At 39.0% G+C, this 19563-nt stretch overlaps 1 protein-coding gene across 2 annotated transcripts in view; it reads left to right on the forward strand.

Moving 5' to 3' along the window:
- The window catches only part of BTBD7 (BTB domain containing 7), a 60378-nt gene that overhangs the window by 11294 nt on the left and 29521 nt on the right, over positions 1-19563 (forward strand). For both annotated transcript variants that reach the window (XM_075029923.1, XM_075029924.1), the window contains exons 2-3: positions 9796-9981; positions 16270-17349. In XM_075029923.1, coding sequence (XP_074886024.1) covers positions 9900-9981; positions 16270-17349 — 1162 coding nt within the window. In that variant the 5' untranslated portion in view covers positions 9796-9899. The remainder of the gene's footprint in view (positions 1-9795; positions 9982-16269; positions 17350-19563) is intronic.

A 19563-nucleotide genomic window follows, 5' to 3' on the forward strand; every position in this document is an offset into this window, starting at 1 on the left:
AGAAACTCTATTTAAACTGTAGCTGAAATCTGTCAGTTTTATGGCTGTGACTTAATGCTTTCTTGAATGAGGAAAATCAATGTCTCTAATAAAACTCCTTATATGTCTCATGAAGTGGACTGGACTAGATTACCTTTTGTATTCTTTACCACACCTTTCCATGTTCCACCTTCCAGTTTTTCTGTTGTAAATAGATGAATCCATTAGTCCTAAATGTAGAAGAGATGATGCTGGCAACTGATACTTCAAACTTTTGTTATGTCAAAGAGAAAAGGCTGCCTGGGTGAAATGTGCTGTTGTGTGATGACAGAAGGATACAGGGAGACAATGGTGTACAGAACAAAAAGAATGGTGGTATATTAAGGAGGGGGATGTAGAGAAAATGATTTTGAATATATGGCAATATTGGTAATAGCTTTTTTTTTTAGCCACAGGCAGCGGTTTTCAGTGGAAGTAGATGAGATGTGTATTGTTCTGTCACCAAGCATCTCAGAAGCTCATGCAGAAAGGAAGAGGATTATGCAGAAACACTGTAGTAATGAGGAATTATGTCAGTAATGGTTCCAAGCAACAGAAATACCACAAGCTGATGTTGTTACTGATGCAATGGCTGCCTGGCAGGATGAGGAGTTGACTGCAGCCAAAATAAGATGATAGAGGTAATCGGTAAACTGACTTATGAACAGAGTTCACCCATATGGGAAGGCTGATCAGTACATGGGTCCAAGATTTTAGTCTGCTTCAACATTGGGATGCTGGAGCTATTGTTGGGAAAACCCCAAGCAGTGTCATCGACGGAGACTACCACTGTTCCTCTTAAGGCTGTGGAAGTTAATAAGGGAACTAAAACTGTGTGGTCAAAAGGATGGATTTTTGAAGGTGAATTGAAAGCAGCAAGTTGTAAGAGAGGACAGGTGCTGCTTACGTACTGTAGGTAGAGAGCATAGTGTCTGGGATTGCCTTATTAGTAACTTTAATATACTCTCAGAGAAAGCATGTTCTGAGAGGAGCTGTGGTAAATGTAACTGTGCAGTGAATTTAGAAGCACTTGTGTGTACAGGAAGCTCCCAGATCCTCATTCAGAGTAAATGGCTTTCTGTGAAATTATTGAGCCTGGAGAAAAGGGAAAATGTCTGCAGTACAAGGAGACTGTAGGGTATACCCCACTGAGGTGGTACTTGATGTGAGAAGGCAACAGAGCTAAAATCCAGAGATGGATCTTCCATATGGTTGGGGGTTTGAGCCAAGATTTCCTTGTGTAAGTAGACTTGCTAATTGAAAACAGCATCTTGTGTTGTGGTTGGGTCACAGCTCGAGCAAGAGGAGGAATTCCCTTTCTCAATGAAACAGGAATCTTTAGGGGACACTCTCAAAGGAAATAGGATAAAATCATATGAATTGTGAAAACTGCAGAGAGGAAAGACTATCTGCCCTGCTCCACAAAAAGCAACACTCCTGCTGACAGGTAAGGAGTACTTGAATAGGAAGCCCCATGAAATATGCTGTATAAAGGTGGGACAGCTTCATGTGGAGAGTTCTTACTTTTGCTCCATTTCTGCTTTTTCCGTGGAGAAAGAAAGGAGCAGATGACTGAGGATACTACTGCAGTAAAGGAAAGACAGTGTCTGGAGACAGACAACAGTGGTCTTACCAGACTGGTATTCAATCCCAGTATCTGAAGCTGAATGTAGCTGAAATTCGACTGAGTTAAGTCATTGCCTGACAAGACAATTGAGTGTTGGCCAGAATTTCAATAGGGAAAAAAAAGCAGAGTACTTTAAAAAAAAAATAAATCTGATCCTTTTTTGGAGGTACTTTTCATGTAATTTGGAGGTTCTTTTTTTTGTCTTTAACTGATGTGTTCATGTATTTATTATACCAAAGAGGATTTGCCTTTCTTAAAAAACAAAAGCATGTTTTTGTTTGCTCAGAAGAAGCCTGTCCTGGTTTCAGCTGGGATAGAGTTAATTTTCTTTCTCATAGCTGGTATAGTGTTATGTTTTGGATTTAGTATGAGAATAATGTTGGTAACACTGATGTTTTCAGTTGGTGCTAAGCAGTGTTTACATTAAGTCAAGGATTTTTCAGCTTCTCATGGCCAGCCAGCAAGAATGCCAGAGGGACACAAGAAGTTGTGAGGGGACACAGCCAGGACAGCTGACCCAGACTGGCCAAAGGAATATTTCATACCAATGGACATCATGCCTAGTATATAAACTGGGAGGAGTTGGCCTGGGGGGATTGCTGCTCAGGAACTAAATGGGCATTGGTTGGCAAGTGGTGAGCAATTGCATTGTGCATCACTTGTTTTGTATATTCCAATTATTTTATTATTATTATTGACATTTTATTATTGTTGTTATTATCATTATTAGTTTCTTCCTTTCTGTTCTATTAAACTGTCTATCTCAACCCACAAGTTTTACTTTTTCTCACTGATTCTCTCCTCCATCCCACTGGATGGGGGGAGGAGGGGAAAGTGAGTGAGTGGCTGTGTGGTACCTAGTTGCTGGCTGGGGTTAAACCATGACAGGGTCTTTTGAAAAACCTTTAGACTCCTCAAAATGTATCATAATATGTCAGAATATCTTGCAATTATTCTAGATTGGCTAAAATGAATTGTCCTCATTTTCCCTGTAAATGGGTATGTTCATACCTAATTGCTCTGTTCAGTGGTATTGATAACGATTTTGTGGATAGGATTTCTCTGATTTTTCTTACAAAATAGATTTAATGATGTTTTGTGTCTGAATCAGATAATGTTCCTTTCAAGTGAACTTCTAAAAAATGGAAAGTCATTGAAGAATACATGCTGTCATTTCATTTCAAGAGAGTCCTAGAAGGCAATAAATAACTTCTTGCTGATTTTGCTGAAAGAAGTGTTTTGAATTCAACTTCAGGAACATTAGTTAAGTCTTTCATGTGAGTATCATCAATCAGAATAGACTTTTCGTTAATTAGTGGTTGCTTGCAACCAGCTGGAAGGATCAGTGATGTACAGAGATAAAGATTCATTTGCCGGTATATGAAAACATTGAAGTTGCTTGGGAGGAACTACCTATTCTGGGCAGGATTGTACTACTGTAATTCAGTTAGTCTGTGTGTGCATTTGTTTGTTTTAGGTGCTGGAATCTTTCTGTATTTAGCAGAATATAAATATGTTTATGTCCCATGCCTCTGTAGTGCTGTTAATGATTTGACCTGTTGCTCCCTGCTAATGACTTTACTTAATTACTTCTAGGATGTGAGACATTCACATCATTCTCTGAATTGCTTTGCTGATCATCAAAAACCCTACTTGGAACACTATTTGCAAGGACAGCATTGAAAAGAGGGGGGTTTCCTATACATTCTGTGTCTTTTCAACTACCAGAATGCTTCTCAATGTTTTAACTTTCTGAAGTGTATGTATCATCAAGATGACACACCTTTATACTCTATTTGAATATAGTTCTTGTAACTTTAACTCTGATTCCTCAGAGGACATGTTGAAAATTGGTACAGGTTGGGTCATGTCCCCCCCCGCCAATTCCTAAGATTCTCAACAAATCTAGAAATAAAAAACCAGGACTACTGTGGGTTTTTTGCTGCTTCAGTTTTAAAAGAACTTAATACAGAAGTGTACTACTACATGAAAAAGAAAGTGCTTTAAAATGCATGCTTAACTTCAAGAAAGGATTCTTTGTGATAGCTGGAACACATAATTTTCAGCAAGCACTAAGCAATGCAGTCACTTTCGTAATCTAGTTATATCTGCTTTTTCTTGCCCTCTTGTTCCTGTAACTGCTGATGTGGCTTAAGTTCTGGTATTTTGCTTATTGGATTTTCTTTCTTTCCAATGCAGTAAATCATGAAATAACACAGATTCATAAACCCAAATCATGAAGAACACTCTGTTCCTCATTTTTATACGGTACTAATTCAAACCAGAACCTTTCAGCTGTATCAGCTACATCTTACTATTATATCATCAGGATAATTTTGAATAATGATAGAGGTTGATTGCTTGCCAGGATTTAAAAAAAAAGACTCAAAATAGGCTTTGCATGGATTTGCATCTGTGTCAGGCTATATAATCAGCTGGTCCTTCAAAATTTCAGTTGTTTCCTTTGAACAGGGAATTACTTACCAATTACACAATTTCTTCAAGTTATGCTGTCCCCTATGCATTCAGTCCTTTAACGTGTATGCTCTTGAGATTGGAGACTTCCAGCCTCAGCAACATTTGTGAGTATTGCAGTATCTTTCTTGATTACCTTGTTCATGGAACAGGAGGAGGGTCAGGACAGGTAATGTTCAGTTCCTGTCAGCTTCTTCCTCTTGGAGGACCACCCACCCACCCCCCCGTCCCCCCCAAGTAGGATAGTAAGAAAATTAGGTAGATAGTAAATGAACATCTGTAAAGGCAGTTGGAACTCCAACGACAAGCAACTTTCTCATCGTTTTTAAGTGCTTGTCCCCTTGGATGTTGCTAGCTGGTAATTCCAGTAGTGATACTGCGTAACAACCAGCATGGCCGGTGCTGGCTTTGGACACTCCCCAGTGGATGGGAGCTGTAGAACTGTTCTGCTGAATGGGATTGTTCCTGAATTCCTTTATGATGGCTCAGGGTTCTGTATTGGTCACCAGACCACTGCTCTGCTGGACACAGGTTCAGGTTGTTAAGGCAAGCTGGTGGGATGTACCTTGGGGACTGTGGCAGGGGTCTGTTCTCACAAGTTCTTTCTCTTTTAGTTATTTATCTACCTAATCTCTATGAAAATAGGTTTGTCCTTGCTAAAATTTAGTTGAAGTATTTCCCTACTGGGGTTATTGCTTTTAGAAGTTGAATTTTTTTCTTTTTTTTAAACCTCCCCCCATGTACCAATTTAGTGCTGTCATCTCATCTTGCATTACAGTTCCACTTCCTTGTTACTTGAAAGGAACTGTTGGGGCACAATAGCATAGCATTTTGGTCTCGATACAAATCTTAAGCAAATATGAATAAGGTATACTTGTGATACTTGTGTTGTCGTTTACTCATAGTAAATTTAAAATGTGTGAAGTAAAACGTAAAACCTGAAAAATCATGTTGGTACAAGTATGTGCATGTACTTTATATGATTTTCTACTTTGGTCTTAGTATTATGCTATTGCATAATCCTATGGCAATAACTCCAGAAGAAATACAAAAAAGTCTTAAAATTTTAGAGAGGAAAAAAAGTAAAATGTTTTTGTTTGTAAAACATGTTGTAACGCTCCCCACCTTGCCCTTTATATTAATTGGATCCCACTGGACTACAGAAAATTTTGAAACCTGTGTATTGAATGCTGACTGTTAACAGTGACACTTTGTTTCCCAAATCCATTCTGTACACAGACTTTTTGTTAAATCAAAATTCCCAATCCAGGAATTCCTGGCTGTCAGCCCAGACACCTCAGATGCAAGTCATCTTAGGTTCTTAGGATTTTAGGATCAGTGTGACAAGTATTGAGAAGACTGAGAAACTTATTTCAGGTGCAGCAACTTTCAACTAGATTTGTGTTTATTTAAAATTTTATTCTGCTCTGAGTATTGGTATAATCTGAAAGTCACTTCTGTGCTTTTTGTAGCATTTGGGATGGTAATTTTGGCTTCTAAAGCTTCCTGGTTTCATATGACACACTTCATATACTATTTCTGCAGTGCAGGCTTGTTTTTTAAACAAGCTTTGACATAGTTTAGCTTTTTTCTGTGTACATGTATACATACTTAACACACATCTGTGTGTGCGTTGCAGCTCTCAACAAGAAATCCTGTTTCAGTAGGTCAGCAGATGTTGAATTTAGTTCCCTTTTGATAATACTTATGTGGATGTGCATAAACTCTTAACAGAAAGGCAAGAAAAATTTCATCTGTGGCAGTTTTTAAAACAAAAAAATTCCATTACTGTATTCTGAGGCTAAAATTAGATTAAAGAAATTCTTCAGCTAAGCCGAGATAGGGAAGCTTTTGGTATGCAGGATAACTTCTGCAAGGAAAGATGAAGTCTTTGTTTCCTTTTGCAGCTAAAGATCTAATTGTTTATGGTTTGGGGTCGTCTCTTCATTTTTACATTCATCTCCTCCTACTGCTGTCTTTCACCATGGGAAACAGCATTCTTGATTTGGCATTTTATGTAATAACTGCGATGTATTTACATTTGTACTAGTCTCAGCAGGTTACGTGCAAGACTGACTTCTGTGCAGGTAGGCTAGGTTTAGTGTAAAGGCTGAAGTGGACACTAGGAAAACAAACCAAACCAAAAAGAAAAAAGTACCTAAATCCATGAGTGGTTCAAGTACACCTTCCTGTCAAAAGATGCAATCCTGGCTCTAGCAGCTTGTTTCCATGGTCCTCTTTCTTTTTCCACCTGTGCTGGTGCAAGTATTTATGTGATACCGTAACAAACCAATTAGGCAACTGATATTGTTTAAACTTTTTGTCTAGGTTGGTTTTATGTGGTTCAATTTACCTGGTTCAGAGTATTTGGGCCATGAACAAATAAGGTAGGGAAAGTGGATGTGAGAATGAAGAGAGGAAGGCAGGGCTTCTTCCAGGACAGAGTTCATCACTGCTGCCAGCTTAAATTGTTTGGGACATACAAGATGGGTTATACAATATTATCTTGTAAAATTTAGTGATGTAACAAAAAATACAAAGATTGTACTTTCAGTTGATACATGAGGTTAAGGACAGTAGTGGGACTAAAGCTGTGATCAGTTTTGAGCCATGAGGCACGATACAATTCATGAACTACAACATGTTTGAATTCAAGATGCAAAATACTCTCAAGATGTCAGCCAGCATACACATGACCAAGCAGTGCATAGTTAAATTTGAAAGGAGGCACAGGAAGTTTTGGCATCTGTAAATGGCTGACCACAGTGCCTACTCTGCATTGAATTCCTCCTTTGCTGAAACCTGGCATGTTTGGTTTTACTTATATAAAGATATAAATTTATATAATATACATATATAGTTTATATAAATGAATATATTTATGGATACAGCTTTAATATGACACTGTTTTTACACTGTCCTATATTACTTAAGTTACATATTTTAAATTTAGTGAATTAATTTTGCACGATACTCACTTGGGCTTAATGTGTAACAGTGTTCTTGTGGTAAGCCTCTGAATAAAATTATTTTATATATTAGATGTTTTAGAAACTTTTTATAGTGTTTACATTTTTCAGTTAATTTAAATCCTGTTTTGCAAATTCAAGCATTGAATACTAATGGTATTGAACAGTTGCATTTATTACTTGATCACATTCCTTCCATCTTCTGGGGCATGCTTGTTGCCAAGTAGAAGGAGGTGGAAGGTATTAACTTCAAACCTGAGACTTGGTTATATATATTCAGTGCTTGCTAGAAGAGAAGAAAAAAAAAAACCAAACCAACCAAAAAAACCCAAACTGAAAAAACCACCACTTTTTTTTTTCCCCTCTTTTACTTAGCTCCTGGGCTCTTTCCTGTGTTAGGAAGAACTGAGAAGTATTGGTAGACATCTGATAGACAAGTTATCACACCACAGCTGAATGCAGAAGAGGAAAGTGGAATAGCAATGGCATTCCAGGACTCTGTCCAAATGAACCAAGTCCAGTTTGGGCTGAGAAAAGGGAAGTTGTTGGGATATCTACTGAGGATGCTGGCCTTTATTTGTGAGAGAGTAGGCATTCAAACTGAAAGGTGACTTTTACCTCCACAAAGCTTGTACTGAAATCACTTGGAGTGTCACTGTTTTATTTTCTAAGTGTTTTTTCTTAAATCAGCAGAGCTTTTCATGTATGGAGGTCTGCATCCATATGGATTTGGTTATTTTAGAATAGCTAGCTTATTTATGCACAAGGAAGAAAATTAGTACATGCATTGGCTAAGACTGAACTGATCCAACAGTTTGTGCTTGCTGAGAAGATTTACAGGTGTTTGCTGGTGTGATGTTGCCCATTTTGCTTGTGCTCTGGTTCTAACTTCATCTGGAGCAGGCTCACTGTTCATGTAGGAAGGTATTTTATTTTTGTTTCCTGATGTGTACCAAGCTAAATCAGTGTAGAGACAAGTTTAAGAGAAGTGTCAGGTTATATGCAATTGAGGAGACAGACATTCCCACTTAGCTAGCGAGAGCAGGTGTGGCAGTTCTCCCCTTCTGCATTTGCACACCTGTAGATTGGCTCAAGTTGGCTTGTATAATACCAAGAAAATTGCTGTGTTGTTATGGTTGTGTCTCCTGCCTTAGCAGAATTCAGCTAGTGATCAGCAGGCTGCAGCTGTGAGGCAGACCTGGACTCTGCGCTTTCTAGAGCAGCGATGCTGCCTGCACATCATGTCTAGTGTGAGGTGGTGTCATTCCTTTTTGAAAACCTCTGGTGTCGTAGACCACAAATGCCAAAAGGCCCGATTTTAGGAACCTTGTTCTAATGCATCAGATGGTTGGAAATCGTACTCTGCATGCTTCCACCATGCTTCAGTCCCGTGCCTGTCTCTCGCCTTTTCATGTACCCACGTATATAAGCCAGGTTTCCAAACCCTTCTCTACTCTTCCTCGTCATATAGTCAGCCCTCAAATCCTGGGGCACTTGTTCTGCCCCACTCCTGTGCCTACAGCAGTTTGCAGCCTTCTGCTTCCCGGCCTGTCTCTCACTTTCTGCTCCCCAGAATCTGCTTTGCCTGCTGCATTTGTGACTAAGAGGCCAGGTGTGCCTGTCCACTTAGAATCATATCTCACCTCCCCAGTGTCATAGTAACTCCCCCTTCTGAACTCCTCATGACAGAAATAAAGAGATTATTAAAGCAGGGAGAAGGGACCGGAACTGTGCTGCAGCTTTCTTGAAACTCATGCTCTTGCCTGGCACTTGTCCGATTTAACATGCCAGAAGTGTACTGGAAGGAGATGGAATTGGGAGCATATAGCAAATATAGGTACACCTGTGACAACACAGCAGAATTTAGCTACATGTTCACAATATTGAATGGAGTCCAAAAAATTCTTCATATAGACTTTACCTCTGTATCATTTTTATCTGTGCACTTGTGTTTTGGATGAAGGCACATGTATTCAGTTGATAGTAGGCAGTTCTTCACTGTGGTAACTTTCATTCTGCAGTATTAATATTTTAACGCTGCTAATATAGGAATAAATTGGAACGTGCTTGTTGTACACTTAGCAATGAATCCTTGTTCAAATTTCCTCAGAACTGACTTCCTAAAAAGTTTTCAAATGCCTAATAAAACAGATTAATGCTTAAACACCTTATTTTTACTATTATAAACCTAATCCTTGGTACTAGTCTAAACTTGAAAAGTAAGACTGAATGAGAACTACATAAATGGAGTGAAATCAAAATGCACCTGAAAGCAGTGATGATAGCATAACCTCCAACACAATTGACCTATTCTGCTTTCTCAGTCAGTATAATTCAATTTGGGATTTTTATAACAATGTGTAAATATCAGCATGTATGAAAAGTCTTTCTCGATAAAGTTAAAGGAACATATCTAGTCTAGACCAACTCCTACTTGAAGATTTCTTAGCTGAAAGTTTGATAGCCATTCTGTTCCTGGTTGCAGTTTATCATAGTGATTTGTGAATGGTTTGGAATATTACAAATTATTTTGGAAGAAAAAAATATTTTTGATCTTGGTTTAATCCTTCAAATAAAAAGCTATCTTGGAAATGTTTGGGGATTTAATTTATGGAAATGCTATGTGCTGGAGGCATTTTATCTAAATCACATAATACCTACTGAAAAAAAATAATGAAGTAACTTATTGGTGGTTTTGTTCTTCAGAAATGGAGGAACAGAATGCTGGACCTGGGACTGAAGATTTATAAAGGATTATGGGATTATACACTGAAGAGCCAGCAGGCGGAATGCCTGAGTGACTGAAGAAAATGGGTGCTAATGCATCTAACTACCCTCACTCGTGTTCCCCAAGGGTAGGGGGAAATTCACAGGCACAACAGACATTCATAGGTAACTCTCTTCAGTTTTCTTGTCACTTACATAAATGGCTTGCTGGATTGTGTATGCACTGGATATGATTTACTTGCAGTAGTGTTATGCAGAGCTTTTATTTTCTAGGTCACCAGTTTGAATCCATTCAAGCTCAATCGTGCATGAAATTTGGTACTGTCCGGTATCTGTTTGACCTACGTATGCAATGAGTTGGTCTGCCATTTGCTAGTAAATGGATGCCAGGTTATTTAAATAAAATAAAATGGAGGGTTTTTGATAATTAAACCATGCATGCTAGTTTTCCCAGTTCAAGAACAGTTGCTGTCTATTAATGCTATCTACCATTTTCTACTCTTCTCCCTCAGATTTTCTGTGAAACTGTGTTAGAGCATATAAAACTCCTGATCATCAGTATTCATTGTAGTATTGGCATTGTGTCTAATATCAGTGAATTACTTCCTTATTGCTAGAAAGGATATCTGATAACAAGCCTGTTAAAGTAACAGTCTTGAAGACAACTTTTTCTCTTGTCCCTTTCCTGTTCCTGTAAATGAGGAATGACTGTCCTAACAGTATTATTTACAAGCAAGGACATTGCTTAACTGGAAGTGTGAGTTAAGGTGCTCTTAAGAAATTATTTTCTTATCCCAGTCATAACTGGGGCAGGTATTACCTTTATGTGCTTTTCAGTGTAGTGCAAAAAGACCTCAGTATAGATCTAAGTACTGCCACACTATAAATAATAAATAGTTATGTGATGAATCTAAAAGAAGGCAGTTTTTGAGAAGATAAATCTTGCTTGAAAAAAACCCTGACAGCCTGAAGAATGATCTTAGCAGTAAATAACATAAATACTTTATAAACACTTTTCTCCTTTGTGCCTTGGCTTGCAACACTGAATAAGTAGTTATTGATATTCAGTGTTACTTGTCTTAATCACCACTGAAAGCACAGTGATATCCTTAGCAGAGGAAAATTTGACTTGCTTTGTAATTTTTCTCTCTTGTCTCAGCTTTTGTGACACTCCTAACTTTTGGAGATCTGAGCAGAGGACAGCTCACAAACTGTACCTGTGCTCTGGGCTAAAAATTCTGCAGGTGCTTTCATAGCATGTCAAGGAAGAACTGTTAGTACTACTAACATCTTGGATATCCATGGTGTAAAGTCCCCCTTAAGGCTTTATGTATTTTCAGTGTATCATAACTAACAGTAGTAAAAGGTCTGCCCCAGTTTATGTATATACTTTCTAAAATCACAGCCAAAATGTTTTGATTTCATGTCTCGAGTGTTTTTTGTCTGCCTCTGTATTGAATGAAGAGAAACCCTTACAGACCTGAAAACAGGCAGATCTGCATGCTGAAACACCTTTTGAGCAGATTTGAAGAGGGGAGAGTTCCAAAGGCTTCATTAAATTACCTGGTAACTTTGTAGTTGATATGCGGAAGGTTTTGTTGATGTTCTTTGTTATTAAATTCAAAATTGAAAATTGCAGTTGAGACTTTTTTTAGGAGGGTCTAAAAGCATGTGGCTGTCTCATCCCAGGCAAGGAAAATGAGTGTTCTAGTTAAAATTTGTGCTGAAATCCTCTGATATTATGGTGGTACTTACATGAGTGTGCTAGTAGAGTAAATGTACTATCTACATCACAGGTGTTAATCTGTTCTTCCCACTTTGTGGAGTTTGGCTCTTTCTCATCTTGATCTTTGTTTGGATGATTGGTCTGTGTAGCTGTCTCAGTAGAAAATAGATGTATCCTAAAATCAATAGCTGAGGTTTTCATCACGTGGCAGGATAATGATGTTTTAATGTTAAATCAACTTTTACAGACTTTTAATTTTTTTTTTTTAAATGTAGAAGGCATTAGATCTATTTACTGCCCTGAAGTAGCACTGGCAGTATGGGGGCTAGAGTTATAATAGTTGCATGATATGTATTAGTTGCCTTATTTCTGGAAACTGTATTCAGGGCTATGGGTTTGATTTAGACATGCTGCTTTACCATTAAAGTGCGGCACCATTGTGGTGGGTTGACCCTGGCTGCAAGCCAGGTGCCCGCCAGAGCCGTTCTATCACTCCCCCCTGCCCCTTCCTCAGCTGGACAGGGGAGAGAAAATATAACAAAGGGCTAGTGGGTCGAGATAAGGACAGGGATAGATCACTCAACCAGTTACCGTCACGGGCAAAACAGACTCAACTTGGGGAAAACTAATTTATTGCCAAATAACCAGAGTAGGGTAATGAGAAATAAAACCAAATCTCAAAACACCTTCCCTCCAGCCCTCCCTTCTTCCCAGGTACAGCTCCACTCCTGGATTTTCAACCTACCCCTCCCCCCCCCCCGCAACGGCACAGGGGGACGGGGAATGGGAGTTACAATCAGTCCATCACACATTGTCTCTGCCGTTCCTTCCTCCTCAGGGGCAGGACTCCTCACACTCTTCCCCTGCTCCAGCGTGGGGTCCCTCCCATGGCAGACAGTCCTCCACAAACTTCTCCAATGTGAGTCCTTCCCACGGGCTGCAGTGCTTCATGAACCGCTCCAGCGTGGGTCCCTTCCGTGGGCTGCAGTCCTTCAGGCACAGACTGCTCCAGCGTGGGTCCCCTGCCGGGTCACAAGTCCTGCCAGAAAACCTGCTCCATGGGCTCCTCTCTTCACAGGTCCTGCCAGGAGCCTGCTCCAGCGCGGGCTTCCCACAGGGTCACAACCTCCTTCAGGGCACATCCACTTGCTCCAGTGTGGGGTCCTCCCCAGGCTGCAGGTGGAGATCTGCTCCACTGCGGTCCTGCATGGGCTGCAGGGGGACAGCCTGCCTCACCATGGTCTTCACCACCACGGGCTGCAGGGGAATCTCTGCTTCGACACCTGGAGTACCTCCTCCCCCTCCTTCTTCACTGACCTGGTGGTCTGCAGGGTTGTTTCTCTCACATGTTCTCACTCCTCTCTCCAGCTGCAGTTTCTGTGCCACCACAACTGGTTTTTTTTCCCCTTCTTAAATATGTTACCCCAGAGGGACTACCACCATTGCTGATGGGCTCGGCCTTGGCCAGCGGTGGGTCTGTCTTGGAGCCGGCTGACATTGGCTCTGTCAGACACCGGGGAAGCTTCTAGCAGCTTCTAACAGAAGCCACCTCTGTAGCCCCCCCGCTACCAAAACCTTGCCACAGAAACCCAATACAACCATGTTACATTGTAAATGTAGGATGAATATTAAAAACTGAGACCTGATCTGTTGAAGCACAGTACTTCCATAGGATGAGATCCCATTGTTAGCCGACGTAATGCTGAATTTGCTTACAGTGTAAGAAGAGGAGACATATCAGTAAAAATAATGCAGTGCTTTTATTGTAAAAAATACTTTTGTTTTAGTAAAGGTTGAGTTAGTCATCTCCTTGCTGTTGTGTGTACAGCATTCAGGAGGAGGATTTCACACCATTTTCTAGGGTGGTACATCTGTTCAAGATGTATATTTTTAAATAGAGCTCTATAATTAGATTTTTAAAATGTGTAGGCATGCAGAGGACTAGACAGATCCCATTATTCATTGTCAAGTGCCCAAGTAGTTTCTCTTGACAGTCATCTGTTTCTTTGTAAATATTTATCTGTTCAAAGCTAGATATGGTCTAGGGGCATGAAGTAGCTATTGCTTTTTAACAGCATTTAAGAGTTTGGTGCCTTTTAGTGTAGAAGTGGGGTAGAAATTTCTGTTTCCTGCTTCTGATGCTGCCTTATGAAGGAATGCAGGCAGGTCAAAAAGGGGCTTCAAAATTCTTTCTTTGAGGGATACAGAGCCACCAGCTGTTGTGAACCCAGGGAGGCTATGCTGGTGCATCTCTACCTCTGCCTCTGGCAAAAAGCAGTTGTGTGGTGGCACTTTTATAGCAGTGTTTTATCTATTTGTAAGGGTTAATAGCACGGTTTGCAATACTTCTGAAGTTAAATCTTGTAAGTAGCTCAGGGTACACAAGGTTTGAATGGTGTTTTAGTATCTTATGGTGATTCATGTGCAAGTAATACCTCACAGCAGCCTTCAGTAAAGAAAGAAATTGAGACTTGTGGTGTCCTAGTTTTTCTTTAGCGGAATGTAAGAGAATATTCTGCATACTCAAATTTGCAATTAGAGTCCAAAATACTTCAAATAGAGAACATGCCAGCTCATTTCTTGGAGGAGAATGTATCATTATAGAGTGACCAAAGTGTAGTTATACTTTTATTGTGACATGTAATTGATACTCTTTAAATGGAGCAGAAATTCTAGGTTTGTCTGTATCAGCAGGAGACTGACTCTCTACTTTTTTATTGTAATACCTAGTATAGCACATGGGAGGAATTTTTATGGTGGATATTGCAGCACAACCTCTTTGTTGAAGTAGTCTTGAGTTACTGCTGTTCTCTTCATTTAAATTGATATCTTTTTAATGTCTTAAAATTTCAGTATGATTAATAACATGTTGCCTGATCAAGCAAAATTTAATGTAGCATGCATGAAATGGTTAGAGGGCTTTCCTCAAAGAAAGCAAAGTTCCTTCCCAAAGTTTTCACTAATAGATGAATCATAAAACCATTTTGTTGCGTGATTTGGGGGAGTTTTAATTAGCTTGGCATAAAAGCCAATGTATAAGGTTACTTAGAATTATTGAGGCTTAAATAATAAAATAGTTTACAGAAATCTTAGATTGCTACAGTTGCCGTGCTCTCAAAGACAACTTTGAATTGTTCCTGTCTCTCAAAGTTCAAGAAATGCTTACCTGAAATAACATGGTAACTAAAAGCACTCTGTTTTGAGAGACTGGCCCATAACATCACTGTCAAAATAGCATAGCAAAATAGCATCACATCAAATCTACCTGGAACAAATGGAACTGTGAGAAAGCAATGATAGAACAAGTTATAAAAGCCCCAAAAACTCTGGTGGTTGGATGTGCTTTGAACTTAAAGACCCAAAAAAGACAACAAGTACTGAAGCTACAGAAGTGTACTAATGGAATTGTTAACAATTGTTAACTGTTCCCATCAGAAAATGGACAAATACTATTTCAAATGAACCTGCAATTGTTATTAATCTGTATACCATTTGCAAATTTTCTTCTGGTTTCTTCTTTTGTCTGGAAGTAGTTGGCTTTGTGTACGTTTTTCTTCTTTTCCTGTCATGTCTGAGGTTTTTGACCATCTGGCTTAGAGTGAAAATTCTGTAAATAAAGTTAAATTAGAAAAGAACCCTTTAATGTGAGAGTCATGCTTCTGTTTAAACTATAGTTTTTAACTACTTTTTTATTAAAACACTACTTCAGTTTTACTTCTAGAAATGCAGATTGATTCCTCTTTTTCTTACTCAATTGCTGTCAGTGTTACTGTATAGTAGGCTCAAACTGACAATCAGCAAAGGTTCGTTTAGCAGAACAGGTCAGGTATGTAACACCGATAACGTTGAGGGGAATCTGTTTTTTGTTTCATGACGTGTTTCGTTCATAACATAACTTCCCTATAAGTGATTTTTGAGGGGACAAATAATTATATGTATACTTTAATTGTATAATGCTCTGTTCAAAGGACATCTTTAATAATACAGTAAAACTTTAATTCTCCATATTCTTTTAAATGGGGTGTACCCACAAATTATCATCTGTAGTTCTGTGGAAGGGAGCCCATTTTGTGTGTTTGACTTTTGGCATTACTTGATTATCATATGACAGGATTTTTACTTTATTGTTAAATTTGCATTGAAAATTAATTCATTGTCCTCAATTTCCCTGAATGTTTTGGTACTGTGTTCTCTTTTTTTCCCCATTTTTTCTTGTGCCTGTGATAACTATTTGATGTCAGGTATGCTTTTCTTGTTGAAATGACACTTAATGCTAGAAGAACAGAATTTGAAAAACATTTTGAAGGTGGAGGGGGGAGGTGCTACTATTTCACTGAGAACATACAAGTTTTTAAAAAGCCTGTATTTTTCACTTCCTATAGTTAATACAATGATACTTGTAACATTATGACCACAGTGTTCTCCTCCTGCTTGGGTGAGTGTTTGATGTGCTACAGAGCTACATCAACTGGCACTGCTTGGTTCTTAAAATTGAGTACATTTTAAAAAAAAAAAAAGTATAAACTTTGTAGATGCAAAAAGCAATTATTTTTGTTCTGAATGGCCAGAGAAGGCTTCAGTCAGGTTTCCAACTTGTTGAATTATGTGATCTGAGGAGAAGGAAAACCTGTGTAATTTACAGAGACATTGATGGACTGTTTAGGTGTTATGGACCTTCCCTTTAAATTTAAAGACTAAATGTGTTCCATTTTCCTTTTTGCCTTCAGGGACATCATCCTACTCTCATCAAGGTTATGGCTGTGAATCAAAGCTGTATAGCCTTGACCATGGCCATGAGAAACCTCAAGACAAGAAAAAGAAAACCTCTGGCCTTGCCACCCTCAAAAAGAAATTCATTAAACGTCGGAAATCTAGCCGATCTGCTGATCATGCCAAGCAGATGCGTGAGCTCCTCTCAGGCTGGGATGTCCGAGATGTTAATGCATTAGTAGAAGAATATGAAGGGACTTCAGCCTTGAAGGAACTTTATCTACAAGCTAATTTGGCAAGACCAGAAGCCAGAACGCTACAAAAAGACATGGCTGAACTTTATCAGTACAAATATTGTACCGATGTAGACTTAATATTTCAAGAAACTTGTTTTCCTGTGCATCGTGCGATATTGGCAGCAAGATGTCCATTTTTTAAGACGCTGCTTTCTTCCTCACCAGAGTATGGGGCAGAAATAATAATGGATATTAACACAGCTGGCATAGATATGCCTATGTTTTCAGCTTTGTTACACTACCTTTATACAGGCGAGTTTGGAATGGAGGATTCAAGATTCCAGAATGTTGATATCCTTGTGCAGCTTAGTGAAGAATTTGGAACACCAAATTCCTTAGATGTTGACATGCGTGCACTGTTTGATTACATGTGCTACTATGATGTGGTTCTTAGCTTTTCATCCAACTCTGACTTAGTTGAAACTTTTGGTGGAAGTCAGAACTGTCTAGATGAAGAGCTCAGAGCTCACAAAGCTATTATTTCATCACGATCTCCATTTTTTCGTCACTTGCTGCAGAGGAGGATACGAACTGGTGAAGAAATCACAGACCGAACTCTACGAACTCCAACTAGAATTATATTGGATGAATCTATCATACCAAAAAAATATGCTAAGGTCATTTTGAACTGTATGTATACAGATGTGGTGGACCTCTCAGTTTTGCACTCCAGCCCTTCAGTGGGCAGTTTAAGTGAAGTTCAGGCTCTTGTAGCAGGAAAACTAAACATGACTAGGGCTGAAGAAGCTATGGAGCTTTATCACATAGCACTGTTCTTGGAGTTTAACATGCTTGCACAAGGTATGTAATACTGTCCTTGCTGTAGAATATATGACCTTATTAGAATAATTTTTTAGCAATTTTGCAGTGTAAGTATGCCTATTGAGTCTTGCTATCAGTGGCTGATAACTCCTTTAAGAAGAATTTCTTTTCCATCTAAGTTGTAGATAATACATCTGTGTTTTCTAAAGACAGAAGAAATGCCATGTAAGAGCTTTTAACGATATTGCATGCTATTTATGTCAAATGTGTATAACTGGTCTTGATGTTTCTGATCTTTATCTACTTTCATCTAGAATCCATTTTCTGGGTGTAAACGACAGGGGGAGGATACAAGAGATCCTTGTTCAGAGGAGGAAATATTTAGACTTGTTATGAAGTGTCCCTATGTGTTAACAGGGCTGTAAACTTGAATGATTATTTCTGTAGTTTATGTCAAAGGGGGCACCACACCAAGCCTGCAATCTTGCTGTTGGAAGGTAAATTTAAATGGCTTAACTGCGCTAGTCCTCGGTCTCTGGTATCTATTTCTTGATGTACAGAACTGAAGCCAGGGGCAGTCAGTATTTTCAGACTTAAAAGTTCAGAAAATTTCACTTCTGTCCATTATTCTTGAAGATCACTTAAATCTTGATAATGTACTTCCTGCACATGGAGGCTGGCCAGGGTTATTACAATCTCTGGCGAGGTGTTGGAGCACTGACCGGTGAACTAGTAACACCTCTTGTAGTGGCAGGAGCTTTGCTTGGTATTTCATCTGTTCGTATTTAAACTATTTAGTGGCCATATTATACATAATGGGATATGGCAGTTGCTTCAGGCCTTGCTGGTGGGGAATGAGAACTTTGCTTTTGAGCTGAGAAATGGAGAATGGAATTCACCGAGATATCAGCAATATGATTTGTTTAAGCTAGTTTAATTTTTTTTTTAAGAAGATAACTTTTTACAGTAGATCTGCACATCTGTAACTTCTAGCTATCAAATTAAATTTGACAAGATTGAAATCTTTATAGTATAAACTATCAAGTAGACTTCAGTAAAATAGGAGACTTTTTAAGGAGTGGGCAGGAAAAAGCAGGTATAAGCACTGCAGGAAAAGATCATACTTGGGTGTACAATGGGTTATCCTAATAGTATATCAAACTAAGTGATAAAGATATGGGAAACTGATCAGAACTATTGTATCTTCTGTAGAGGTTGGTATTAGGAAACAAATTTTCAGATGATGCTGAAAGTTGAAATAATCCTACTGCAATAAAAGTGGCAGAAAACAAAGGAGATGAGTTTTCCAAGATATGCTGCTACAGGAATGCAAATGAGGTGTTCTTAGGCTCAGAATCATCAAATTGTAGAGCAGCCCAGGCTGGAAGGGGCTTCGAAAGATCATCTGGTTCAACCTTTCGTGGGAAAGGGAGCCTAGATGAGATTATCTAGCACCCTGTCCAATCACATCTTGAGAACCTCCAGTGATGGGGACTATACCATGTCCCTCAGGAGGTTGTTCCAGTGAATGATTGTTCTCACTGTAAAAAATGTCTTATATTGAGATGTCTCCTGGTGCAACATGTACCTGTTGTCCCTTGTTTTCTCCATGTGGCTTCTTGTGAAGAGAGAGCCTCCGTTTTCTTTGTAGTTGCCCTTTAGGTACTGGAATACTGTGATGACATGCCCCCCAAGCCTTCTCTTCTCCAGGGAGAAAAGACCTAACTCCTTCAGTCTTTCCTCATAGGCTGGGTTCTCTAGCCCTTTGATCATCTTTGTGGCACTCCTTTGGACCCTTTCTGGACTGTATGCATTTTTCTTATTTTTGTTGTTGTTCTCCTCCAAGTACACCTAGAAACTTAATGTCGAATGGAATGCAGAAGTGACAAAAAGTTTAACTGTAGTTGAACTTTAGCGTTAAATTCATTCCTATACAATATTTGCAAGTTAATAGTCCTTGAGAACAGGACAACTCTGTAGATCAGCTGAAAGCAAGAAAGGAAAATGAGTTGAAATTAAAAAGGTGATATAAGTATACAGTTTCTCAGTTTTGGTGTATGCGCATACACGAGTGCTAAAAGGATTTAGTGTGCTCAGGGAATACTAATGAGGGAATTAAACTGTGAATGAAGCCCTCAGTAAGACACTGAATAATTACACACTGTTTCATAAATGAACAGGGTGTAATTCTTTCCCTCAGATTGGAAACCTAAACTGGAACAACTGTGATCTAGAAGTGCTCTGATGAAGCAT

The sequence above is a fragment of the Buteo buteo genome, chromosome 6 (genome assembly GCF_964188355.1).
Source record: "Buteo buteo chromosome 6, bButBut1.hap1.1, whole genome shotgun sequence".
Lineage (NCBI taxonomy): Eukaryota > Metazoa > Chordata > Aves > Accipitriformes > Accipitridae > Buteo > Buteo buteo.